The sequence below is a fragment of the Bolinopsis microptera genome, chromosome 3 (assembly GCF_026151205.1).
Source record: "Bolinopsis microptera isolate Bmic1 chromosome 3, MBARI_Bmic_1.0, whole genome shotgun sequence".
NCBI lineage: Eukaryota > Metazoa > Ctenophora > Tentaculata > Lobata > Bolinopsidae > Bolinopsis > Bolinopsis microptera.
This window is the reverse complement of record NC_087074.1, coordinates 6,372,668-6,400,188: the sequence shown is the minus strand read 5'-3', so window position 1 is coordinate 6,400,188 and position 27,521 is coordinate 6,372,668. Positions and strand designations below refer to the sequence as shown.

The window sequence follows — 27,521 nt, the reverse complement described above, 5'->3', positions numbered from 1 at the left end:
ATATTATATCAGTTTACATTAGTAATTTCTCGTGATTTGATACGAGATTTGATAAATAAAATGAGAGGAGACGCAGTCTTAAACTGTGTCTACTGTCTTATGAGAGATTTACATATTTGTTCATATCGGAGACCTTGGGAATATGTTATAATTTATAGAGTATGCCTCTCTTAACGAGTATGAATATTACTTGAACTATATGCATTATGTACAATTTCAACAGGTTAAGAAGATTCTGGAGGGGAAGCTGTTTCCGATGAAAGCGCTGGGTTACTATGCGGTAGTAACGGGCAGGGGACCTCAAGATGACAGTATTGAAACTATTCGAGCGTACGAGGAGGACTTCTTTAGTAGATCTAAACTATTCAGGTTATTTTTAAAGTGATCTTATTCACTTTTGTCATCTTAACGACTAACGTATCAACTTATTATCAAAACAAGAATATAGCATAACGATAGTTTTGTGTCGTTTTATCAATTCTATATTGAAACTGTACAGTTTACCCAGTTCGGGCATACGGTTTTCCCCCTATGTTAACCATTGTAATTGTTTCTGACTGTCCCACTTTATTTATAATGACGTCACGTATCGGATGTGCAAGTCTACTAAATAACTTTCCATCAGGTCAGGTGCAATGAGAGCATCTCAGATGTCGACTAACAATTTGTCGCTAGCCGTATCGGATTGTTTCTGGAAAATGGTGAGCGATTCGGTGGAGCAGCAGGCTGATAATTTCAAGGCGGCGAGGTATAATCTTGAGGCAGAATGGAGGAACACGTTCTCTGGGATCCGAGAAATGGACAGGGTTCGTTCCTTTGTTATACTGTTATTAGAATAATTTGTTAAATCTGTAAGTCTTGATTGCTGGACAACGCCCAAAACGCCGTTGGTGCATGAAAACGGTCTACTTGATATGGGATTGGTAAGACGCGGGAGTTCATTTTATAGTATCTCCGCGCAAAAATGACAATTAAGCTGCGCGCAGGCGCGCACAATATATACGGCGAGCGTGCAGTAGATGAATCCATAAATTTGGAACATGGGCACATCGCAGTATTGGCCGTATTTGAGTGCTGGGAAGGCTCAGTTCGGTTTTCTAAGATGATATAGCCGTAAGCTAGGCCTAGGAGCCATCAAAAGTCGTATAAAATTACCCATGGAATGACCAGAAATGAACGAAAATGAACATTCTTCTCAAAGTGCTCAGAATGGTTTAAAATGGGTCGGAAAGTGTTTACATTGGTCCTAGGACCACTCAAACCAAGTTTGGGAATCACTGCATGTCTAGAACCGATGTGAAGGTGGTTCCAATTTTGATTTTTGTAACCATTTTGGGAACATGGGGACATCGAAGTATTGGCTGTATTTAAGTGCTGGGAAGCCTCAATTCGGTTTTCTAAGATGGATATAGGTAAAAACTAGGCCTAAGAGCCATCAAAACTCAAATAACATTACCCAGGTTCATGGAATGAACGAAAATGAACAAAAATGAATATTGTCCTAAAAATGCTCAGGACGGTTTAAAATTGGTCGGAAAGTGTTTATATTAGTCCTAGGACCACTCAAACAAAGTTTGGGAATCACTGCATGTTTAGAACCGATGTTACCAATGTTCCAAAATGTTCCAATTTTGGCACAATAATCCTCCTGAGAATCCAGATTTTTTGGAACATGGGCACATCGAAGTATTGGCTGTATTTAAGTGCTGGGAAGCCTCAATTCGTTTTTCTAAGATGGATATAGGTAAAAACTATGCCTAAGAGCCATCAAAACTCAAATAACATTACCCAGGTTCATGGAATGAACGAAAATGAACAAAAATGAATATTGTCCTAAAAATGCTCAGAACGGTTTAAAATTGGTCGGAAAGTGTTTATATTAGTCCTAGGACCACTCAAACCAAGTTTGGGAATCACTGCATGTCTAGAACCGATGTGAAGGTGGTTCCAATTTTGATTTTTGTAACCATTTTGGGAACATGGGGACATCGAAGTATTGGCTGTATTTAAGTGCTGGGAAGCCTCAATTCGGTTTTCTAAGATGGATATAGGTAAAAACTAGGCCTAAGAGCCATCAAAACTCAAATAACATTACCCAGGTTCATGGAATGAACGAAAATGAACAAAAATGAATATTGTCCTACAAATGCTCAGGACGGTTTAAAATTGGTCGGAAAGTGTTTATATTAGTCCTAGGACCACCCAAACCAAGTTTGGGAATCACTGCATGTTTAGAACCGATGTTACCAATGTTCCAAAATGTTCCAATTTTGGCACAATAATTCTCCTGAGAATCCAGATTTTTGGAACATGGGCACATCGAAGTATTGGCTGTATTTAAGTGCTGGGAAGCCTCAATTCGGTTTTCTAAGATGGATATAGGTAAAAACTAGGCCTAAGAGCCATCAAAACTGAAATAACATTACCCAGGTTCATGGAATGAACGAAAATGAACAAAAATGAATATTGTCCTAAAAATGCTCAGAACGGTTTAAAATTGGTCGGAAAGTGTTTATATTAGTCCTAGGACCACTCAAACCAAGTTTGGGAATCACTGCATGTCTAGAACCGATGTTACCAATCTTCCAAAATGTTCCAATTTTGGCACAATAATCCTCCTGAGAATCCAGATTTTTGGAACATGGGCAGATCGAAGTATTGGCTGTATTTAAGTGCTGGGAAGCCTCAATTCGGTTTTCTAAGATGGATATAGGTAAAAACTAGGTCTAAGAGCCATCAAAAGTCAAATAACATTACCCAGGTTCATGGAATGAACGAAAATGAACAAAAATTAAAATTTTCCTTAAAGCGCTCTGAATGGTAAGAAAATGGTGGCAAAGAGTCAATATTTACGTTCAACAGAGTCTTAAAGTTGCATTCAGAATTATGTACAATTAGCACACGTACCTCCAAGAGAAGGCAGAAATTATTTTATTGGGCAACTATTTTGGTTTTAATAATCCCCCAATATATTGATATACATTTTTGACATCATTAGCTGTATTTGTTCGTTGAGGGATGAAGGTTGCAGGTGAAAGGGTTGGTTGAGCGAGGTAGGTTGCTGGTGAAGGGGTTGGTTGCGTTAGGTAGGCTGGTGGTGAATGAGTTGGTTGAGGGATGAAGGTTGCTGGTGAAGGGGTTGGTTGAGTGAGGTGGACTGCTGGTGCTTCTTTGAACTGGTAGATAAAGAGGTAGGCTCATCAATTTAGTGAAGGGATTCATTGTCGTTGTAGTTGTTGTGGTTAACAGAGAGGGAAAATGATTTGTATAACTTAATTATCTATTTATTCTCTTCTTATTCATTAACAAGCTTGCTAAGTTAATCCTATTGCTGATGACCTGATCTGATCTTACGCCTCTACATCCGATCACACCAAATAAGATCGGATAACCTTGCTACGCTCGGATCACCTTATTCAGATCACATCTTTATTTGCTTCCACACATCTATTACACGAAGTGATGTGATACAAATGAAACTGATGTGATCTAAATATAGGGTGTACATTGTGTGACTGTCTGACTGTTTATGGAATCACTGCATGCCCAGAACCGATACGAGGGGTGCAGAATACCGAACCATCTTAACAGTACAGTAAATGAATAGTCTGTTGATTGGCCTTATGACTCTTTCGTAAACCCTTTGCAATTGCTCAGAGCGGTTTAAAATTGGTCGGAAAGTGTTTGTATTGGTCCTAAGACCACTCGAATTGGAACATTTTAGAACATTGGTAACATCGGTTCTAGACATGCAGAGATTCCCAAACTTGGTTTGAGTGGTCCTAGGACTAATATAAACACTTTCCGACCAATTTTAAACCGTTCTGATAATTTTTAGGACAATATCCATTTTTGTTCATTTTCGTTCATTCCATGAACCTGGGTATTATTATTTGACTTTTGATGGCTCTTAGGCCTAGTTTTTACCTACATTCATCTTAGAAAAACGAATTGAGGCTTCCCAGCACTTAAATACAGCCAATACTTCGATGTGCCCATGTTCCAAAAATCTGGATTCTCAGGAGGATTATTGTGACAAAATTGGAACATTTTGGAAGATTGGTAACATCGGTTCTAGACATGCAGTGATTCCCTAACTTGGTTTGAGTGGTCCTAGGACTAATATAAACACTTTCCGACCAATTTTAAACCATTCTGAGCACTTTGAGAAGAATGTTCATTTTCGTTCATTTCTGGTCATTCCATGGGTAATTTTATACGACTTTGATGGCTCCTAGGCCTAGCTTACGGCTATATCCATCTTAGAAAACCGAATTGAGGCTTCCCAGCACTTAAATACAGCCAATACTTCGATGTGCCCATGTTCCAAAAATCTGGATTCTCAGGAGAATTATTTTGACAAAATTGGAACATTTTGGAACATTGGTAACATCGGTTCTAGACATGCAGTGATTCCCAAACTTGGTTTGAGTGGTCCTAGGACTAATATAAACACTTTCCGACCAATTTTAAACCGTTCTGAGTATTTTTAGGACAATATTCATTTTTGTTCATTTTCGTTCATTCCATGAACCTGGGTAATGTTATTTGACTTTTGATGGCTCTAAGGCCTAGTTTTTACCGATATCCATCTTAGAAAACCGAATTGAGGCTTCCCAGCACTTAAATACAGCCAATACTTCGACGTGCCCATGTTCCAAAAATCTGGATTCTCAGGAGGATTATTGTGCCAAAATTGGAACATTTTGGAACATTGGTAACATCGGTTCTAGACATGCAGTGATTCCCAAACTTGGTTTGAGTGGTCCTAGGACTAATATAAACACTTTCCGACCAATTTTAAACCGTTCTGAGCATTTTTAGGACAATATTCATTTTTGTTCATTTTCGTTCATTCCATGAACCTGGGTAATGTTATTTGAGTTTTGATGGCTCTTAGGCCTAGTTTTTACCTATATCCATCTTAGAAAACCGAATTGAGGCTTCCCAGCACTTAAATACAGCCAATACTTCGATGTGCCCATGTTCCAAAAATCTGGATTCTCAGGAGGATTATTGTGACAAAATTGGAACATTTTGGAACATTGGTAACATCGGTTCTAGACATGCAGTGATTCCCAAACTTGGTTTGAGTGGTCCTAGGACTAATATAAACACTTTCCGACCAATTTTAAACCGTTCTGAGCATTTTTAGGACAATATTCATTTTTGTTCATTTTCGTTCATTCCATGAACCTGGGTAATGTTATGCTACTTTCGATGGCCCCTAGACCTAGCTTGCAAATATATCCATAATTTACAATTATTTTTGGCACTATTTTGAGCTCATTAGGGCAAATAAATGCATGGCACACTTTTGGCACAATTTTGGCACATGTTCCAAAAATGTTCCAAAAATGTTCCAAAAATCTGGATTCATCAACTCCGAGCGTGCATACATATTATATCCTATTTACCCCCGAGCTAAGATGATGGAAACCCCCTATGTTACACCCCGATTATCACACTATTGCCCCAATCTACCCAGTTATTTTAATAACAATTGACTGTGAAATCCTGTAACCAATACACTCATCTATGCGACCCCTTAATTACTTATGTTGATGCTTAAACCCAATTCGACCCATATTCGATTTCTCTACATTCATCCCGTGATCCGTGATCCTAACGTCTATATTCTTCAGAACGACCTGTTTGAGAAAGCTAAAGATGACATATTAGACGACATAGCGGCTCTACACAAGTCAACACCTCTTGAATGGGAGACGTTACTGCAGGAAAACTTGTGGGAAGAAATCCACCCAAAAGTGGTGGATGATATTTATCTTGGAGCTGCGGAGTGCACTTCCAGTTCGAACTTTAACACTAAAGTATGAATAGCTGGTCACAATATATCTGATGTTTGTTATGTGTTTGGTGGATTATCCTTGTTTAGTACTATGACTGTGCGACACATGATATTTTCAATCCACAAACGGCTCCTAAATGTCCATACACTGAGATGGTATCGGTTAGTGTGGGTCAAGAAGTAATTGTATTAACCCTATATGTATACGGATGTCTCTGATACGATGAGTATTCTGTTATTGTAGAATAGACCATCCGTTTGATACAGCAATCAGATAAACCAATATTACCTCTGTTATGTCCAGCCCAAATTAATGTTAAATAGTATGTACCGCAGGTGGATATTGCCCTTAAAGACTGGACAGACGACAAACTCCCCCAAATGGCTATCAACGTCGGGTGGCAGACTTTATTCAAGCAGCTGGAGACCATCATGACTACCAAGAAAGCTGACAGAGAGATTGGAGATTTGTTCCAACCTCTGAAAGCCAATATTTTGGAGACTGTCAAGGCTCAGCATGCCTGGCAATCCACCGCTCTCAAACGATTGGTAAGAAAATTTAACTTGGTGAACAGAAAATAAAGTCACTTCAATCTCATAAATTGCTAGTTTTATTATCAAAGCTTAGTCCGAAGTCAATCATTGGTCAGTTAAGTTTGTAAACTTTTCGGAAGCTTTTCAAAAACTTTAGAACAAGAAGCATGTATTAACTAATAAAGTAATTAATAAGGTGATATTTTAGAGTGTGATACAGAAGAACGCATTAGAGGACACTGCAGTGACCAATAAAATGCAGTGGGATAACTCTATATCCTTTATGGAACGTATCTTAAAAGAGAGGATAGACTTAGCTAACGATAATCTGGAGAGATGTATTGGTATGTCCTGTAATTTCACAATTTATTTAATCTTAACAAAGTTCTATGTTGCCTGTGTAAAGTAAAAGATTAAATCATTTGAAGCTGTTTCTGTACCACCAAAAATGTTTCAATGGAGTTATGTTATACCATGTGCCCAAATAAAGGTTTATCACTAACCCACTGTATGAGATATGATATGCCCAAATAAGGTAACTAACTAAACCACGTGAGATGTGATATGTCCATATAAGGTAACTAACTAACCAACGTTCCCACAGGCCCGTCCTGGACAGAGAGATGGACAGGTTGGAGGAGCAGGTCTCCTCTAGAATCTCAGTGTGTGTCTGCTAAGAACGAGCTACAGAAACTGCTAGTAGCAGATGAGATGCATAGTAAGCACCTTGAGAATGATGAGCTGACCACAGTGAGGAGAAACCTACAGACCCAGGGTGTTGACGTGCCTTACGAAATTGTGAGTAGTTGGGAACTGCTTTTAATGTTAGTTAATTCTTTCAAACTTATTTGTTGCAGTTGATAAAAAAACAATATTGAAAAGGTTTTTGTTTTTATAGTTGTCTGCAACTCTTTGAAAATATTTGTTTCTGATAGTTCAATAGATGAAATAGTTGCCGTTCGATCTCATTACCGCGATCTGTTCTGATACCTTAAATCTTCAGATTTGCACTGTGTGGGAGAAGCTGTACGCAGTAACGTTCCTGACCCGCGCACTATCAAGTGCGCAGCAGTGCCGCAAAGCGTTCTACCACCGCAGTATTGCGTGTAACGCAGTGGAGTGTAACGATGTGGTGTTATTCTGGAGAGCTACCCGCATGCTGGAGACTACTAGTAACGCGCTCAGACTACAGATCATGAACACTGAGGGTTTGCCATTATTCTGTGTATTGTAACATCATAGTGTTCAGTATTCACACCTTATTACCCTCCCTCCTCCCCTATTATAATCCCCTCATTAATTAATCCTCTCTCCCCCGCAGCTCAGAGACTAGAACAGGAAGTGAAGCAGTACCTAGATGAACTGTCACGTGACGAAGAGAACAAGAAGCGTCTGATAACCGGAAAGAGAGTGGACTTAGCGGAGGAGTTGAGGAAAGTTAGAAGTATACAGGACAAACTGGAACTCTTCATTGCGGAGCTAAATAAGGATCAATAATGTGAACTGTAGACATTACTCTAATTTGAGATACTGTGAGGCTACCTAGCAGCTAGTTTAGCTTCTATTCTGAGAGCTGAATAAGGGAGCTACTCATCTTACTTAGCTTTAGTTCACCCTCCACCCTACAAGTCACTAGACGCAATCTCAGTGCTCATTCGGACTACAAGATACTTTTATACATGATGCAGCATTGATTCCCTGCAGTGGTAACAACATGTCAGGCGTCAGCCTAATCGCACAGTAATGTTTCATTCAGGCTTACTGTAATGGTGGTTCGCTGATTAAAGAGCTTATCACGTGATGTATAAGCGGCGTTTACTGGGTTCACCTTCTAGATATAAATAATTTTATTTGATGTTTAATAGTTTATAATAGGTGATATTTCCATCCAGTTAAATCTATGATGTGTGTCTAAGTTAATTGTTAATATTTAATGTTTGATCTCTTAGTACAGTGTTTTTGATAAAAAATAAGCCTCTGATCATTTCCATGCTTTAAGATGTTAAGTAAAACGTCCAAGATGTTGTATCATATAATTGTCTGGTATAGTTTGTATAAACTGGGAAATCTCTTTATAATCTGATAATGATAATTTTCTGGTTAAAGAAGTACAATATTTATAAAGAATGGAATGTTTCATCATACTGGTTTAATATGTTAAAATAAATATTCTTTATTGATTTTCCCAGCCAGGTTTGAAAACTATTTTATGATAAAAATATACGGTTTAACAATAAACAATGATATTAATCACGAAGTGTTAACGATGGGAAAAGGTTAGGTTAGAATCGAGGCCAGGATTTCAAAAAACCCTCTGGTTTAACTATATGAAAACTTAAAGTTGGCCCATCTTCTACAATTTTGAATTTCTCTCTCGATTATTTAATATAGCCGGTGCCCAGTTGCCACGAGTTCATGGTTCTAGTTATATTTTTGTAAGTCAAGGTTTTAATGTATTTTCTATATTATTCTGATCATGTTGTTGATATGTTACCATTGTTACCATGTTAACCATGTTACCATTGACCACACTTTTTATCACACAGTTGTGTCACTGTTCAAATCGTGTCTAATCTATCCGCTTCTCTGTTCTCAGACACCACCCTTAGCTCAGATATCGGAATTGATTTCTCCAAGATGATCCCTTAAACTTTCCAAACTTTGAAAACGGTTAAAAGGTATTCTCTAGGTTTTTAACGTTAATAAAAGGATAATCTTAAGTGGTTGATATTTTTGTCATTGCTTGGCATTAATATCAGCAGATGGAGTTGAAACTATCGGAGAATTGTTTAACTGACTCAGATCTGGGCATTTGTATGAGCAATTGACGTGGCCAGCAAGCTGATAGAATAGCTGACTGATAGAACATTGTCGATTAATTGAATATCAGCATCAAGTAGCCCACGCAATGCTAGTTAAAACTATCCTGTAGGCCAGCTCAATGGGTAATTGATAGCGATTATTTGTGCGTATTTAAAAGCGGGCTGATAGACGGCGCCTCTTCATGACTCATGATAAGAGCGTGTGAGTGTCAGCCAGGTTTAACAATGGTAGAGCGTGTAGATGAGAGTGATAAGGTAGATAAGAGGTTTAAACACGTGGGCACAATGGTCTGATTGAGAGGAGGCAGGGGGATGACAAAGGAGGCATTGAGAGAGACTCAACCCTGCCCCCGCGTGGGTGGGGGAGTTTAGTAAGTAATATGTGTTAATGTGTACGTAGTTTCAATGCCTATAGAATAAGACAGTGAGTTAGCTAATAGTGTTCGTATTGTTGCTATTGTTGTTGACAATAGCCCATTGACCACTTCTCACAACTCTATAATACAATGATCGTATTCTTCAGTTTCACTACTTCACTAGCTTGATCGTTCCCTTTCGTGTGTGGTTCTTGCTAGCTCAGGTAGAGTTGAGAGTTGTTGTAGTGGATTTAGGGGCTGGTTAGGTCCTTCAGTGGAGAGTTCTTGTAGAGTCATACTCATAGTTCCAACTTTCAGTCTTGAGTATTGGAATTCTGTTATGTTAGTTGATTGTAATCATTTGTTCTACAAATGATAGTTCAGTAATCGCTAGTCAGGCAATCAAGTGAATTGATAGAACATGCGAACGCACTTTCCTTTCCTTCTATATTTTCTGTCCCATATTCGTTTTCAGCGCCAATGATTAGGATCGGGGAAACGAAATGTAAGACATTCTCTACGCCATCGTCATTTGGCTCAAATTTATAAAAATTGTCATGAGCCAAAAGATAATTAAAAAATAACATTACTTTGCAATATTTCAAATTTGGCAAAACTCAGGGCTAAAAAAGGAGTAGGGGGCCAGGAACCCCATCGGCTACAAGCTTTGCGCAAATAAGGTTAAAATACAGCTATTGCTCTCTTAAAATACAGCTATTGCTCTCGCCTCTCAACCTCGTCCTTGAAGTTCTGGTTAAGTTCTGTGACACGGAGATCAGAGTTCATACCACCTGATTGGAAATGATATTTAACCACTAGAGATTGATGAACCGGCTAAAAGCTATTGAGTGTCCGATGATAGTGATGAGACCACAATATATTAGAACCCTTTAAGCAGCGGACTATTTGGAAAATATCAGGGTGCGATGTGGAGACTAAACACGATTGTTTACAACACACTGACTAGTGCCAGGCTTAATGAAACTGAACAGATCAACACTACTGACTACCTCAATATACTACAGTTGCACTGCACTACACTGGAAATACGCTGTAACTCCATGAATACTGCTATTCATGAAGCGTACTCTGCTGCAATGGGATCTGTGAAGTACTGTAAGATGTACTGGTCGCTAACGATCTCTCTCAATAGTGTTTTGTTCAAAAATCGCATCATTCTTTCAAAAAGCCTAACAAGGTAGTTAGTTGATAGATGGTAATTACATTAGGAGTGATCTGGATTCACTGTTCTTTGTCCACGCGATCCTCTTTTAGTTTGGGATTACTAGTTCTGTTTTCTTCTCCCTTTCGTTGAGATAGCCGCCTGTGTTTGTACTCTGACGGCCAACTCAGATAGCTGACTGCTATATTGTAGTTGTAAGTTAACTTTGTTACTTCATTAGAACACCTTATTGTAACTTTGTAATGACTGATACTCAGATAGCGGAACTCACCACACCACTCACCACTGTATTTCATTACACAACTGTCAGACGAGAGGGAGTTTTAGGAAATCCAGTCAAACTAATAAAAATTGATATAAAATAAAGCAAACTAACATCACCATGACGTTATTAGCACCTACAAGTATGTAAACACCAAGTCATCCGACACCTTGTATAATCACTGAGCTGGATTCATAAAGCTGTGAGATATATCCAGCCAGATAAGATCACGTCGTGTAATGTTGTTAATAGTTTACAGACGACAACCCCTCCTCCTCCTCTCCCCATCACGTGTTATTGAGTTTGTTTGGCCCGTGTATTGGGGGGACCTCATCGTCTGGAAAGTAGAAATACAAGTCCTGCTGCAAACAGTGCAGCTCGCAGGAACTAAAGATAGTGACTGGACGTCATTGTAGGACACAGAGACTCGTACCCTAAGCTAGACGATGTTGGTGGGATCCTGTGACGTAACAAAACTAGTATTATGAGCTTTGAGGGGCCGTGTTTGAGGAAGTTGTGGTATTTTGTGACGTACAACAACAACCAGAGATGGGGGACCTTGTTGGAAAATTTGGGTCAGAGTTGGCAATACAATGGCTAAATTGTGAACACAGCTCTGGGAATGATGGAATGTTATGTACTAAGTCTAAAGTATAACCCCTCAACATTTTCATTTACTGATTACTTTATGCTTTGTCTTTGTTAGTCTGATTTCCTGGAATGATATTGAAATATTTGGAATTCATGATAAAAATCATGATCTGATCTGGAACTATTATTTTCCTTGCTGAATTTTAACCACGATATTTTGTTCTAGAATGAAGGCTTTAAAGCATCAAGGATCGCACTGGTCAGTCAAAAGATTGATAACCATGCCAACGAGAGCGAGCGATTTGGAAACAGGTAGCGCGGAGGCAAGCAAAGATAGCATCAGCTGACCTCTTGTTACAAACAAGAGGCGCAACTTCTCACGTGACCTGACCATATAAGGAGAGAACTCACGTGACATGACCGTATATGGCGTTATACAGACCGGGAGAGATGGTGAGCAGCTTGCTAAAACACGGGGGAGGGCAGCTGTTTAAGATAAAACACAGGTGCGAGAATTAGCGTTAGATCGACTTGTTTGATCATTGTACTTATTGGCACCGAAATAATGGAGATAAAAATACAGATATGTGAAGCTATTCAATAGGGTTTACTCAGATAATTCCAACAATGTATTTTTCAATAGAGCTTTCATTTTTTCGAATACTTTTAATATAAATACAGTATTGTTGTGGAGAAAAAACATTAAAGTATTACAAAGATTTGAATAAATAGTATTTAAATGAAAAATACAATAAATAAATAGTGATAGAGGTGAATTATTAGTCGATGTTTTATAGATGATATCACATGTCTTTAGGAGATGATATCGGGATCAAGAAATATTTGCTCTAGTCTTCTCTGAAAATTCATAGCTATTTTAAGGTTTTTAGTATGTGATGTTGGAGCAACAAATTCTTAAACTATGTTTTCTTGTTTATTATATTTTGAAAATGGACTCATTTTTCTTCAAGATGAACTGTCTGGGTGGACTCTGGAAGCCACCTTGTACAGTAGAAATAATTTAAGTTGAGATGAACTCATCCTGTCAGACCTGTCGACATATTTCCATCCTGAAACTAAAATAAGAAAAAGTTCAGAATAAACTATAAGAATGCAATTAGGATGCTCATCTTTAGACTAAGGGTAACAGATCATTAAGTTTGTAGTCGGATTCCTCCGAAAGTGAGTGATTTGTTCGGTTTGGAGAGACGCTCTCCACTCTCAGGACCCTCCCCACAGCGTCAGCACAATTTGCCTGAAATCAATATGTTTCTATTAACTCCAGGCCGGAACCTAGGTTGCAATCAATCTGTTTCTATTAAGTCTGAGTTGGTTCCTTGTCTGGACAAGGTTGCTGGTTTAGGCTATGTCTGACTAACAACTATATTTTAGGGTCACGAACTTAACCTTATTTTATACCAAATGTATATTGTATTAAGAATTTAAAAATAAATTCTTGGAAATGCACCCGAAACTCCATATTGAATTTATGAGATTTTATTAACATATGATAAGTTGTTGTGTTTTCAGATGGATATTATTGGATGGTGCTAGTACCCCTGACTGGTCCTTAGCGGCCTGCATGCACTGTACACCCACACTGCAGTAGATCGGTATTCTCAACATGTGGTTAGTCCTACTTCTCTTCTGCAGAGGAAACCACTCCAGTTTATCCTCATATTGTACTTTTCTAATTTATATTTAACCTTTAGTAAAATTGTGCAAATTTGTTTACCATTTTTAAAAGGACTTTAGGAATTACAATTTCGCGAAATCGATAGATTTCCTTTCATTCTTACTATTGAACAATTTTAAGCAAAATCTTCTAGTATTCTTAAACGGTGACCTTACCTTCCAGGACGTGATCGTAAGATAATCTGATCAGCTTTGGCAGGAATAGGACTCAAACTCAAACTCCTACTCAGAGGACTCAGAGGACTTTAAAACTTCGGATTCCAAATAATCAGAACTCTAACATCGAACTGCGTTTTAATTAAGATAAATAGGAAACATATCATGTAACTCGATAACAGAAGGAAACATGCCATGTTGAATGACTGTTGACCATATTCATTGATATTGATATTTTCTGAACAATTCTGGACCTATGGAACATTTGTTCTTTATTACATCCCTATACTAACGGATACTGTCTGGGAGATATTTTGTTGCTTAAAAACTTAACGAGAGGGCAAGCGGAGTTGTCCTAATTGCAACCAATCAGAACACTGGAAACAGCTCATCGGACCAATCAGAAGCCACTTAACCACCTTCTTTTTAGCAGTGTTGTTGTGGATGGGACTGTGGGACTTCTAAACAAGTGCTAAAATTATCTGGGGGATCTGGTCAGGCCGGCTCAATTAACTGGAAAGCGCACTTCACTGTTCCCTGGGCCCGGAGTTTGTTAACATGCTCGCTTCATAGAGGACCCGAGTACACAACGACCCTCGTGACCTTCACGTGACCGCTATTACATGTCTCGTCCGCTCTTGCTCACCACGCTCATCCTGCTCGCTCATTGGTGGAGAGCGGCGTGACGTAACGTAACACGTGACCCAGCGCGTGACTCAGCGCTATAGTTTCACCGAGCTCCTACGCCTCTACATTCTTGATTTGTACAGTCTCTGTTTATTTTCACCTGCTGTTTTCGTGATCACCGTCACCTGACAATACTTCTCTTCTCTCGATGATGGCAGACTCGAGCACAAGTCCTACCTACACGCTAGGAGGCGCTGAGTCCACTACCTCTGACGATTTCATCAGATCCTCCGCGATTTCGTCTAGCCAGAGTCCTCAAAAATCAGCCCCTGCTGAGGACATCTCTCATGTAAAACGACCCATGAACGCATTCATGGTAAGAATTGTTGCTTTATCAGCTTTCTACACTTTTAATTGAACTTGTTTTTGAGTAAAATCTCGCCCCAATCCTGCAATCCGATCGATCGTTTCACCTATTTCACCGTTAGCTGGTCGGGATCCTGTCTCCTTTCTCCTTACTTCACCGCTCAGAGTTTTCTGGGCACTTATTTGGAGGGCTTTAATTTGAGATTTATATGGATTTTCAGCCTGTCTAAGGAGGGCTCTATTAGGTACCAAGTTACCCAGCGCAGTGGCTATACTCACGTTTTAAGGTGCAATGTTCTGAATATTTTAAATAGACAGAGACTGTCCCTGTAATTATTGAACAGTTACACACCACCATCTAGATGTTCAGCTGTACAACTATTATATCAATAAGTAGGGTTTCCGATCATTTGGTCCAGGCCTCATCTTGGATTTGTTGTCACTTTTAGATCGGGTTAAAATAGCCCTGTCCTTATATATATCAGGGATTTGTTCTGCGATCCTGGGTAAGTTTACTGTTTTAGTTCTTTTCCTCCTGACTTCTTGTTAACGACTGGTACGTTTTGTTTTAAGAGTTTGAGACGTTAAAAATTGAATCGGCAGTAATTTTCGCGTTGATAAATTGTGAATACGATGGCGCTTTTTATATTCCGTTCGAACTTTATGCATCATAATTCTTCAATATTTTGAGCGTATAAAACCCGTGGTAGTCCTCTTGATTTTATTCCAAACTCATGCCATCAAATGAAATATTGTCCCTTGTTAGATTTAGTTTCGAATAATAAAATGCAGTAATTTTGTCCTCCAGATCTTTAAGCGGGGGTGAATAATAGTGGAGGTTCTCATTAGATTTCGATAAGGACTACAGCTCAGGGCTACAGCTCTATTGATCACATTATCTGGATTGGTTTTCCAATTAACGACTGAAAGGAAGAGTGGCTCCATTAGATCAGACTACAGATTGTCGGGGGGAGTGTGGGCTAGACGAGATGCTACTGGTCTGTAGACCCCCTGCAATTGCTCTGTACTCAGTAAGCGAGCACTGGGGTGGTCAAGGTATTCGTCCTGGCCCTGGTTGAGACACCACGTCTAGTGTTCGTCTAGTGAGAATTAGATGTGTTTCTGTCCTGGATAGTTGGAACTGACTGTGCGTTAGTGGGCAGCAGCCACTCCGGGACCAGTTTCACCGTGAGCTCCGTCGAAACGCGTCTACTTTAGTTACGGCCATCTGCTTAAATACAATACCGGGGAGTAGGAAGAGAAGGGGAACTAACTAGCTAGGAGATTCCCTGCTGGGTTAGGGGTAGGTGGGTATGCGACAGTATTGAATTATAGTACCTCCGTCAGCTGGGGATCTGATCTGAGTAGTTAGACTGAACCTTAATCTCCAGACCCTGCGTTCTAACAACACTCTTTTTCTTCTCCCACCGAATACTGCCTTCTTATTGGCTCTCGTCTCAAATACTTGCAGCTGATTGGCTCTCGTCCCGAATTCTGCAGCTGGTTGGCTTATGTGACCCTTATGTTGTGGTGGCCTAACCAACTGTCTCCATCCATTCCAACAAAAGGTTAATTGATTTACTATAAAGTAGTTACGGGTCCTTAGTTCCCCGATAGACTACCCAACAAGCTCTGCAGAGAGGTCTGACCTTAACGAGCCAGCCTACTCTAGGTCTGACTTGTCCCGTCAACTCGCAATCAAACGGACGGATTGGTTATCTGTGACGCGATAAGACGGGACATTGGTGTTCTGACAGTTCTGGAGAGAAGCGCATAACTTTCTGATAATACTGTCTCATAAAACTAATTAGTTTGGAGAAAATTGGATCAGGTGGAGTATACCTGCACTACATTGAGATTAGTTCGACCACTTCTGGTGTGAATTTCTGGAGATCGTGTGTCGTGTGACTTAGTGGGTTAATGAATTTCCTTCGTGATCAAATGGCAACCACCACTGACCACTGTGCGATCACTGTGTCCCATTACCAAATGTGGCAGTTCACTGTTCGATCGGTGAAGTGGGCAACAACAAAATCCAATTTCCCAAATTTCATCAAATATCTTACTTCATCGCCGGATAAATGGCAAATTAATTGGGACGGACCCTGATTAGGATGTGGGACTGCAGAAAAATACAGCTGAGTGGAGCAGTGAATTAATATGATGAGGGGACTGTGAGAGTCAGGTCAAAACAAATATTTTCACTTGTCTTGCAGCTGCCTCCGGTCAAAATAAACGTTTTCACTTTTGTGTGCAGCTGCCCGGTGTCCCTCTCTAAAAATACACTAATCGTAACGTTTATATTAGGGAATAGGGTGACCATGTTTATTAGGCATTACAAAATAAAGCTGCATTCCGCCAACTGACTAACTTATCGCCAAAGTTTTTTTGTGATCTCACAAAACGCGAAAATTTTACAGCCGTTCTGCTCACAAAACGCGAATTTTCCAGATTTTTCGCCATAAAATCTCTAATTATATTTATTGTGATTAGCAGTTGATAGTTTATAGCTGATAGTTATTGCTGGTACTCCAGGATGGGCGAGGCGTGTATTTTCATACCTCTCACCAGTAGCTCTAGATGTGAAGAGTTAGCTGAATAAACACAGAGAGTTGACACAGCACTCTTATTAGATCCAGTTAGCTTAGAAAAACAAACCATTAACTCCCAAATTGTAGCCAAGTGTTCTGATAAACATCAGTTTCCGTTACAATATATAGTCTGGTGGGAAAAGCAAGGTCGACCCCGTTCTTATAGCTGCCTGGTACAGACTCTAGCTGTTCTCATCAGGATTGGTGTAAACTTGCTGATTTGTGCGGGGAGATGTACTATTACTAAGTACTGGAGTTATAAGTACTAAAACAGGTTCTACTATTTCAATTAGAGGTTTGTCTTATTCGATAAGCGAAATAGATTCAGTTTCGAAATTGACAGATACTTCAGATTGCAATGGGAATATGTAAAAACTCTCCGCGCAGATTCGGCAAAATGTTATACTTATATTTAGGATATTTGAGGGTCTATTTTTAGCGATAGGTCTGAAGGCCGGTAGTTGGCATGAAATAAGCTAGGCTGGCTCCCTGGATTCCGGCTATATTTCAGTTTGTGACGAAATGCTGTGCATATTTGCCAAACTAAATGGAAGTGTTCGAACCGGAAAGACGTTGTTTGGAGAAGAGCCCCACTACTAAGTGAGAGACGTTGGTTACCTGAACTTCTAGCTGGTTTGTGATTGGTTGTTTGGACGGTCTCCTGGTTTCTGATAGGCTGGCAGCTGACACGTGTGGTTAATCCGCAGAGTTTTGCAAACATTTTCAGTTTAGACCGGCTGATAAATGTTTTGACAGATTTGCTGGCAATTACATTATCGTCTGCAGGCAAAGGATCGGAGTTAGCTGTCACTTTGCATTCCTCTGGGGGGTGAAGGTCACAGATCAGCAGGATCTATTAGTCTTAAAACCCTCCTGAGACATGACGTTCTTATATTATCTCGCTAGTCACTTCTTCACCTTACTGGTCACTGTACAAGGTTAATTCATCACTGCTCATTCTGGCGAGCAGTGAGCAGTGAGCTCGTCTTAAAGTCCCATAACTTGAAGTCTCATAAACTAAAGTCCCATATGCATAACTCCGGGGCCACACAGGTCTATCTATCTGGCTAGATCATCACTTGTACTTAGTATTATCAGATCAAAAGAGTAGTCTTCACAAAGAGATAGCCCTCTTTTAACTCCTCAAATAAAGTAGTGTGAACGGTTTAGGTCGTACAACGTAGCCTGCTAAGTTCAGTTCCGCCCTATTACTAATCCGCCCTAGGTTCAGTTTATAATCCAGACTAGAGCTGATATTTAGCTACCACAGACTTATAGAGAGAGAGAGAGAGCTGGAACGAGGGGAGAGTGTCCCGCCACTGGTTGGTAGTGATGTAAGGGTTCTGTAGGGTGAAGCAGGGGTGTTGTCTGGCTACAGTGAGCAGTGAACTTCAGCTCGCTTCCAGACGGGATGGAGCTACCGGGAAACTTGCTCCTCTCCCCCCTTCTAATCTAATCTCTACTCAGACTACCTCGTTATAATCTCAGACTGGCTAGAAGAGAGGGAGGGAGGTGAGTAAAGATCTCACTACTTACTGCTGCTTCAGGAGATCTGTATCTCTACAGCTACTTTTGCAGTCAGCACCTACATTTAGTGCGTTTATTTCCCCGGATAAGAGCTTGTTAAGTAGTCCTGATTTGAAACACTTCCTTTGTTAGTAAAGACAGGAGGTCCTGTCCAGTCAATGACCAGGGTATCATTAGATTAGAAGTGTAATTGAGACGTTAGGGCAGGGATCTGGTGGCGGTACTAGACTGGTAGTTCTGGAATACTGGGACTAGTGTTGTGCTGGACAACTAGTCACTAGTAACCTAGTGATGTTGAGGAGGAAATAGAGTGGAGGAGGAGGGTTGTAGGACTGGGAATAGTCTCAACATCTTGGGAGTAAAACATTGGTATCGTGGAGAGAATGTTGGTTATACAGTTGAATCTCTTGGCTCTAGATGTGTGTATTCTTGCTAAATTTCGTGTTATTTTATAATTGCAAGAGTTTTTAGAGTAGGATTAAATATTGTTTATTACAATTTTGACTAGAATCCGTTGGGATTTAGATGCCATGCTTTGAAACCGTTTCCAAGAATCTGAGATGAAAATAATGTGGTAAAATGATATCACCTTTCGAGCACGTTCCCTCGATCACAACAATCAAAACTGCTTCTTACAGCTATACTCCCCACATGTTACTGAGCTATCACACTTCCCACGCATGTTGAGCCCTCGCCAGTATTACGTTACCATCTAATATCGGCCCCTTTTCCGCGGTCTCCAACAATACAGAGTGTTGTATAGAGCAACACACCTTCACAGGGCTGGTCCCACACATTGTACTTCAGGGCTGGTCCCTGACATTGTACTGATCACCTGTATAGATAATAATAGATAATAACAGCGAGATCCAGCTAACTTCACACCTGAGGAGCAGAGTGCCACACATGATGTACTGCTTGTCAGGCAGACAGCGGGGGAGGGAGGCGACTTTACACGTTATACAGTGCGGGGGAGGGGAGGAGGAGGAGGAGGTGGGGGAGGGGGAGGAGTACTCCCGGCTGACTATACACGACACACCCCTGACTATACACGAATACACTGTCACCGTGTCTGATTATAGTCGGCACTTTGTTACAGAGAGACGGAGGAGAAGTCCTCCCCCGCTTTCACTTTTCTACTGATACTCAACTGGTAAGGGCGTTATTGTGGAGATACTGTGCTTATTAAAGAGCTGGTAGGTAGGATAGTGGGAGGGAGGTGGTGCACGGTGGGGGGATAGTGGGAGGGAGGTGGTGCACGGTGGGGGGATAGTGGGAGGGAGGTGGTGCACGGTGGGGGGATAGTGGGAGGGAGGTGGTGCACGGTGGGAGGGATAGGGGGATAGTGGGAGGGAGGTGGTGCACGGTGGAGGGATAGTGGGAGGGAGGTGGTGCACGGTGGGGGGATAGTGGGAGGGAGGTGGTGCACGGTGGGGGGATAGTGGGAGGGAGGTGGTGCACGGTGGGGGGATAGTGGGAGGGAGGTGGTGCACGGTGGGGGGATAGTGGGAGGTGGTGCACGGTGGGGGGATAGTGGGAGGGAGGTGGTGCACGGTGGGGGGATTGTGGGAGGGAGGTGGTGCACGGTGGGGGGATAGTGGGAGGGAGGTGGTGCACGGTGGAGGGATAGTGGGAGGGAGGTGGTGCACGGTGGGGGGATAGTGGGAGGGAGGTGGTGCACGGTGGGGGGATAGTGGGAGGGAGGTGGTGCACGGTTGGGGATGGGGGAGGGAGGTGGTGCACGGTGGGGGGATAGTGGGAGGGAGGTGGTGCACGGTGGGGGATGGGGGAGGGAGGTGGTGCACGGTGGGAGGGATAGTGGGAGGGAGGTGGTGCACGGTGGGGGGATAGTGGGAGGGAGGTGGTGCACGGTGGGGGGATAGTGGGAGGGAGGTGGTGCACGGTGGGGGGATAGTGGGAGGGAGGTGGTGCACGGTGGGAGGGATAGTGGGAGGGAGGTGGTGCACGGTGGGGGGATAGTGGGAGGGAGGTGGTGCACGGTGGGGGGATAGTGGGAGGGAGGTGGTGCACGGTGGGGGGCTGGGGGAGGGAGGTGGTGCACGGTGGGGGGATAGTGGGAGGGAGGTGGTGCACGGTGGGGGGATAGTGGGAGGGAGGTGGTGCACGGTGGGGGGATAGTGGGAGGGAGGTGGTGCACGGTGGGGGGATAGTGGGAGGGAGGTGGTGCACGGTGGGAGAGAGCGGGAGGTGGTGCACGGTGGGAGGTGGTGCACGGTGGGAGAGAGCGGGAGACTGGTGGGTTATTGGAGGATGGTTCCTTGTGTTTAGCAAGTTTGAAGTTGACTGTTGACTTATAAACAATAGAACTTAGAAGTCCTTGCTTCTTTTGTTACAAGCATACTCCCTGTCTTGTAGACGTTTTTATATTCACTGGCACTGCCAGGATCACAAGATGGAGTCATTGACCAAGTGCCAGACACTTGCAAGACACCAGTACCTACCAGTCACCCAACGTTTATCTCTGTTGTTTCTCTTTCTCTCTCTCTGGTTTCTCTTTCTTTTTCCCGTACCACTCTACTGTCAGTTACCTGCTATTGTCAGATGTTTGTACAGTTCATAGTACTTCATGTTGAGCTCCAGACACTGTCAGTCTGATCCCACAGTTACTCGTAGTAGTACTGATATGTTACTGGGATATATTATACAGTGTTATAGTAATAACACTTTCAACACCGTGGGGGTACATATTTTAACGAGGAATAATGACCCCCGCCCACCTCTTCCAACTTCAATATCTTAATATAGACAGATATTTGTGAAATAATCTGTAAATGTAGACGCAAATGTTGAGCGGGATTACAAGCGCGTGCCGAGCTCGCTCCTGCTTACCATGATCATCATGTTACATGTCAACTGACACTGACACGTCTACTTGGTTTATGAAGGAGCAAGTGTCATGTACTGTGAAGGTTGGCACGCGTGCACTGCATATCATACTCCTCTTTTACTTGTCAGATAGGTGGAGAAGATGGTGTGAACTAACTGCACCTCAACTCTTTTAGAACTAAAATTAATATTATCACGTGCTCTGAACAAGTCTGTTCTGGAGAGAGCTTAGGAATTATTTTATTTGAAATTTGAAGACTCTGTTAGGTTGTTATGCATGCGACGTTGGAAACAGTTTGAATAGAAACAGTAAAACTATGTCGAGTATTTGATTAATCAGTTTGGGGCAATTAACATGATTTAAAGGTTACAAATTATCAAGTTTACAATTTACCAAGTTTAAATAAACTGAACACCGGACATCTATATCACAGACGAGAAAGAATTGGCTGTAAAAATCCTCAAAATAACTTTGAAAAGATCCTGTTGGTCATCACACTAAATATTAACAAACACGATATGTAGATCACTGAATAAACCACAGCTGCAGAAGAAAAGGAGTTGAGAGCCTGCGACCCTTCAGTTTATCACTCAATGATTCAACTTGAGTTAGATCTTGAAATTAATTTTAAAAACTACCAGACATGACCGATGCTGGTCGGGATGAGTTGTGCATGCTGTAACGTTTAATAACTGAGTGCGGGGGAGTGTCCGCTGTAGTTTAGAAACATTGAGACCTGGTTTCCCATTGTTAATACCTCTGAAGGCGTGTAGTTCGAGGATTGTATCAGAGATCTAGTATAAACTGGGTGAGTACATTGTCGGTTCAGACACGAGCGCGGGTGAAGTTGTCACTTGACACGTGCTCCCAATCAACATCACGTGTTTCTCAACCACTGTTCTATATCACGTGATTTCACGTGCTATGACGTCATATTTCATTGGCTTTGCTTTTTAGTTGGTAGCAATGTTTTCCAACCACAGGTTTAGTAACATTTTTACACTCGTACAAAACATTTTAAATGTCCCCCTTTCTCCCTTTCTCTCCCTATCTTTCTAAAGTTTGATTTGTCTTGTTGTCTGGCGGAATGGGACGAGTCTGACATGTTCCTGAAATCTGATGTTGTGATCGAGCCACCATCATAGCACTATCATGTCCTGCAGCACTCTTCCCCCCATTCTCCTTCTCTGAAATGAATATCTGAACTCCATTAGAAATAATCCAGAAATAAATTAGAACCGGAATTATCCAGTGACAGTATCATTCCGTCGAACATCTGAAATTGAGCCAATTTATTCCCGGTTAAATTCCGATTTGTCTGGAGTAGAATAGGTCCGGTTTTTTTAGTTTCATTCTCTCCACCTCCCTTCCTCACCGTCTATAATCGATCAGTTACTTGTGTCTACGGGAAAATGTCACCATATTCCGAGAGAAATCATTAATTTATTCTGCCTTATTGTCAGAGGTGTGTAAATCTTGTCAGTGCTCAGTAATGTTGTCAGATTGTCACTTTAGACGGGGCCTCATGTCGTCCTGGTAACATTAACAAGACTGTAACATTTTACTCTTCCTACTGCATCATATATTTAGTTCACGCGATCTTTACGTCTTAAAAACACCATTAGCCTGATATCCAACTCACTCATTACCCAATTAACTAATTAACCCAATTAACTAATTAACCCAATTAACCCAATTATCCGATAAAATAATTAACCCAATTAACCTAATTATCCAATAAACTAATTACCCGATTAACAAGCCATTGCACAGGTGTGGGCACAGAGTGCACGAAGGAAGCTGGCAGATCAGTACCCTGACCTCCACAACGCCGAGCTTAGTAAAACACTCGGGAAGCTGTGGAGAATGCTGAGTGAGACTGACAAGCACCCCTACATCAAGGTGAGCTGACAAATTCTTATGAGGAATGTTGGGTTCCTTCTTATTCAATGACATTCTTTATTAACTATTATCTGTTTTACCACAAGTAAACTGTCTTAATCATTTAATTTCACAGTCAGTCTTAAGTGGTTTGTGGTCGTTCATAATAAGTAACGGCAGCTAGAAACCTAATAAACCACTTCTGACAAACACTTCTTAGAAACCTAATAAATTTTAGCTTTTATTCATCCTGTGACTAATAAACGAACACGACCAGGAGTCGGAGCGACTGAGGATGATCCACAAGAAGCAACACCCAGAGTACAAGTACCGTCCTAAAAAGAGGAAGCACCTGAAGAGACCAACAGAGAGACTCCCCCACGAAATAGAGACGTTAGCTAAGAGAGCTCTACTTAACCCGGACCACGACTTTACTGCTAATACAAGGCTTCTTATCTCACAACAGGTGCCTGGAACTTAGCTTCTTATCTAGTGTCTTATCTTATCTAGTAGTTGCAAGTAATAGGTTACATAACGGTAGAATGTATAATTGTCTTTATAACCTAAAAGCTAGTATCACCCCTTCTTTTCTCTATTTACAGTCCAATAATTCACATTGAAACTATCCTACTAAACATCATATTAACATATCCTGCTCCTCTAGAACGCGTGCATGTCCCCGGACAGTACCATTCCCGGAAGTGAGGTCGGAAGTTCCCGACAGCCCTGTCAGTTCCGGTACCGTGGCCCGGTCAGTTCCTTCCCTAACAACCCCGTCTCTTCTGAGGTGAGCTGCTTGTAGAATGTAGGCTTCTTTTGCTGATATTTTCAATTTTTGGATAGAGTTCGCAAGTCACAACTGTAACTGTAAGAGCTATTTAAATTATTTTTGCTAAGTTAATAGTGTGTTACAACAAGCTAACACTCTGTTTCCTCTAAGGGCCCTTCCCTCAGTTCCTGCACAGAACTCCCCAGTTCCAGAATATTCTTAGCTTCTGAAGCTTCTGTCTACTCTTCTCCTTCTATACTCGCCGGGTTAGTTCAGAGATCAACCTTTATTTAAATAACTCTTCATTTCTTGTCATTCACAGATATAGCAACAGTGTACAATATTAGAATTAATATTAAAAGCACAATCTATATTTGCCATTGTAACCTCCTTCTTGTCCCAGGTACATGAGACCGAACGACCCGGTATTTAGATCCCACTTACCAGCCCCACCGATCAGTAGCAGCAGTTGTTTGTTCCCCAGAGGAGCTAGCTATCTCTCTTACCCCTGCAGATCTCCCTACGAGCAGCCTCCCCTTGTTAAAGTGGAACATAAGTCCTTCTACCCAGGGGGTCCTGTACAGGTAAGGATAGTAACACCTGTTACAGTTCAAATTACCACGTGTATTAAGTGTAACTTTCTGTTACAGTTCCCTTCTGATAACAACTCCATAAATATGGCTGGTCTCTTAACCCTGCAAATAATTTCAGCAGTCAGCAGTAACGTCCCCTTCCTTCACCCTGAAAACCACCGCCTCCCCAGCCCCCTGCACCGTGGTCTCCACCCCAGTCTCCACCACCTCTCGTCCTCCGCAGCTCTCCCCCGTCGTGACACGAGCTCCGGAGATCACACCACGTGTCTCCCACGTGACCTCCTCTCCACGTGACGTCATGAGCGCACAGCAACAGAACGCGTCCCCACACGACCAGAGCAAGCTTGTTATAGACGCACTGTCCTCTCTTAATGATATCAAGGACATTGATGTTAACGAATTTGATATGTACCTGCCCAAAGATGGCCAGGACCCTAATTCCACCTCTAAATGATAAGCACCTGTAGTAACACGTTAATTACACGCTGTTATTACATTACAAACTGTTAATTGATCCAGTTGATTGTTAATCACATGATAATTACTTAAGTTGGTGTGAATACTGAATATGGGCACAGGTCTCGAAAACTTTATCTGTGTATGCAGTTCTGATTAAGTAATACTAATATTTATTAAGTTTTTTTAGAACCTGCGGAAAATCATTATTTCATGACTTAAGATTAAAACACGTGAGGCTTGCACGAAAAACGGCCCCTGACAACAAAAAAACAAAAAAAAGGAAATTTAACGGTCAAAATTAATTATGAATTAGGCTCCTGCTTTTCATACCCGGCGAATAATGCTAATTGTGGTTGCCTCATGAATCTAAATTAATGAAGGTTTTTTCGACCAATACATTCTAAGAAACATTTCTTGGATTCATGAGTGGACAGGACATGATCAACATGATTTCTATTGGAGTATCAGGGGTGTTTTTGGGCAGTGCCTCACAACTTAAAATAAATTCCCATGAATTAGCCCATGTTTTTTCTTACAGTGCGATAACAATTTATAACTCAATCGAGTAATATTAATATTATAAGTTTTAAACTTAGTATTTATTGCTGTTAATCTAAATACATATTTTAAAGAATCGTAGCGCATATTTGACAATCCTGTAGTTAAATTAAAAATAGCGGTAACTCCTCAAAATCTCAAATTAGAAGTTCTTAGTGTTATTATTATAGAAAATTATTACATATTAGACAATAATAAGCTTCAGTGAATACAGTTTATTATATAGTAAGATTTGTATCAACTTTAAGTTGACATGAAATAATATGTGAATATAATTTTACTTTTGTGTCACTCTGAGGTGGTGTATAGGTTAAATTAATGTTTAAATTGAGGATGAAATGAGAATTTTCGATAATTGTGTCATAAAATATTTTGTACGTTTTATACATGCTTACATTTTAGTAAATTTTCAAAGTTTGATAATCACATTATATCATTTCTTACAAAAATATTGAAGTATTGAAATCGCGTCGACAATCAAACTGATAGTGATTCAGTTATGAGCTATAAATATAATTAGTGTGGATAAAAAGTATTAAAGAAATTAGATTACTAGTTAAAGAAATAGGTATATTCCGTATATTCTTAATTAAAAGTATCTTATCACCCATGATCCAAAGTCTTACAACCCCAATAGTAATATATAACAAGAAATGCTGCTGCATATTCTTTTCGCGCTCACTAAATCGCTCGCCCAAACTTTTTTCATTTAACTGTTAATACGTATTTTCGCATTGGATAAATTGCAAAATTGGTTTTGTCAGGAGTGCTGCGCTGGTTCTATACCCTCAGTAGTTTGCTTCAAGCTTAGTTAACGTCTAGCCTTAATAACACCTTATTCAGTTATTCTATACTTCATATTTGACTACACTATTTACTCGATTAAAAGTCTGTGATTCATGATCAAAGGTATAGCATGTTAATTTCGAGTGATTAAAACTTAAAGTTCATCGCCAATGGTCAATTTGTGCTTTCGTTAACAATTTCAGGTTTACTGCCGAGTCTTTGTTGGGTTGACCATTTTGTGGAAATCTACCGGATCAGGATGTCTCCATCCATTCGTGTCCCACTAAAGCTTCATCAAAAACAAGGTACATATACGTACACTTAGAAAACCTTCACCATTCAACTCTACTCCAGCTTCTATCAATCACGATTTTTCACTATCGCTGTTTCATACATCTTTCAGCAGTGCAACTTCATTATAAGCAGCTGTTTCTGGTTTCGATTGTTAATCATATTTTTGAGGTTTGAAGTGTCGTTTTTTCCATGAATTTGCTGGTATGTAAAATTAGGTGGCTTACGTAATAATATCGATTGACAGCAATATAAATAATGTAAATGTTAGTGAACACTCAAATTATTTGTTGTCATTCCTTATTTATGGTTGTTCTTGTCTCAGTGATTTTATGTAGTCGCAATTTATTTAAGCTGACTATCAAAACCTTCCCCGCAGCTTGTTTTAACCTAATATCATTTGAAAGCATAATTGGACAGTGGTCTCCCAAAGAGAGTGCTCCTTAAAATACCCAAACTCAGATGCCTAACATCACTGCACCAGCAATATGAGTTATCATGTAGAAAGGAAACCAATCTCACTGCTCAATTCCCATTATATTAAAAGATTTTATATTTAGATCTTCTAAAATCTGGAGCACGTCATAGCACCAAAACTCAAGCTTCTTGACTACTCCTATAAAGATAGCCTCGCTCAAAGATAAAACATCCGATAACTCGCTACAATTACAAATAATATACTACAAACAATGTATATGGACACGTTCATTTGAGTTTGAGGATATTGGTAAACAAAAATGATAGCGTTTTCGACGATAGTGGCTTAATTTTGACATATATTAACCTAGCACGTTCAGAAGTTCTGAACATTATAGCC

General features: G+C 40.7%; 3 protein-coding genes across 17 annotated transcripts in view; 2 read left to right on the top strand and 1 right to left on the bottom strand.

Moving 5' to 3' along the window:
* Positions 1 to 8,270, top strand: part of LOC134813446 (dynamin-like 120 kDa protein, mitochondrial) — a 32,925-nt gene extending 24,655 nt beyond the window's left edge. For all 14 annotated transcript variants that reach the window (XM_063821229.1, XM_063821238.1, XM_063821236.1 and 11 more), the window contains 8 exons: positions 224 to 369; positions 626 to 806; positions 5,646 to 5,831; positions 6,146 to 6,358; positions 6,552 to 6,687; positions 6,948 to 7,141; positions 7,347 to 7,551; positions 7,665 to 8,270. In XM_063821229.1, the coding sequence (XP_063677299.1) occupies positions 224 to 369; positions 626 to 806; positions 5,646 to 5,831; positions 6,146 to 6,358; positions 6,552 to 6,687; positions 6,948 to 7,141; positions 7,347 to 7,551; positions 7,665 to 7,840 (1,437 nt within the window). In that variant the 3' untranslated portion in view covers positions 7,841 to 8,270. The remainder of the gene's footprint in view (positions 1 to 223; positions 370 to 625; positions 807 to 5,645; positions 5,832 to 6,145; positions 6,359 to 6,551; positions 6,688 to 6,947; positions 7,142 to 7,346; positions 7,552 to 7,664) is intronic.
* LOC134813452 (uncharacterized) overlaps positions 1 to 27,521 on the bottom strand; it is an 84,024-nt gene that overhangs the window by 47,520 nt on the left and 8,983 nt on the right. The window lies entirely within an intron of this gene.
* LOC134812983 (transcription factor SOX-9-like) lies at positions 11,713 to 26,050 on the top strand. Of its 2 annotated transcripts, none has more exons than XM_063820620.1 (9): positions 11,713 to 12,063; positions 13,088 to 13,186; positions 13,416 to 14,411; positions 23,141 to 23,269; positions 23,526 to 23,714; positions 23,913 to 24,035; positions 24,189 to 24,283; positions 24,421 to 24,601; positions 24,732 to 26,050. In XM_063820620.1, exons 3-9 carry the CDS (start codon positions 14,244 to 14,246, stop codon positions 25,062 to 25,064), a joined length of 1,218 nt encoding a protein of 405 aa, XP_063676690.1. In that variant the 5' UTR covers positions 11,713 to 12,063; positions 13,088 to 13,186; positions 13,416 to 14,243; the 3' UTR covers positions 25,065 to 26,050. The 2 variants fall into 2 exon arrangements, with proteins under 2 accessions (XP_063676690.1, XP_063676689.1); XM_063820619.1 differs by having other exon boundaries at positions 24,729 to 26,050.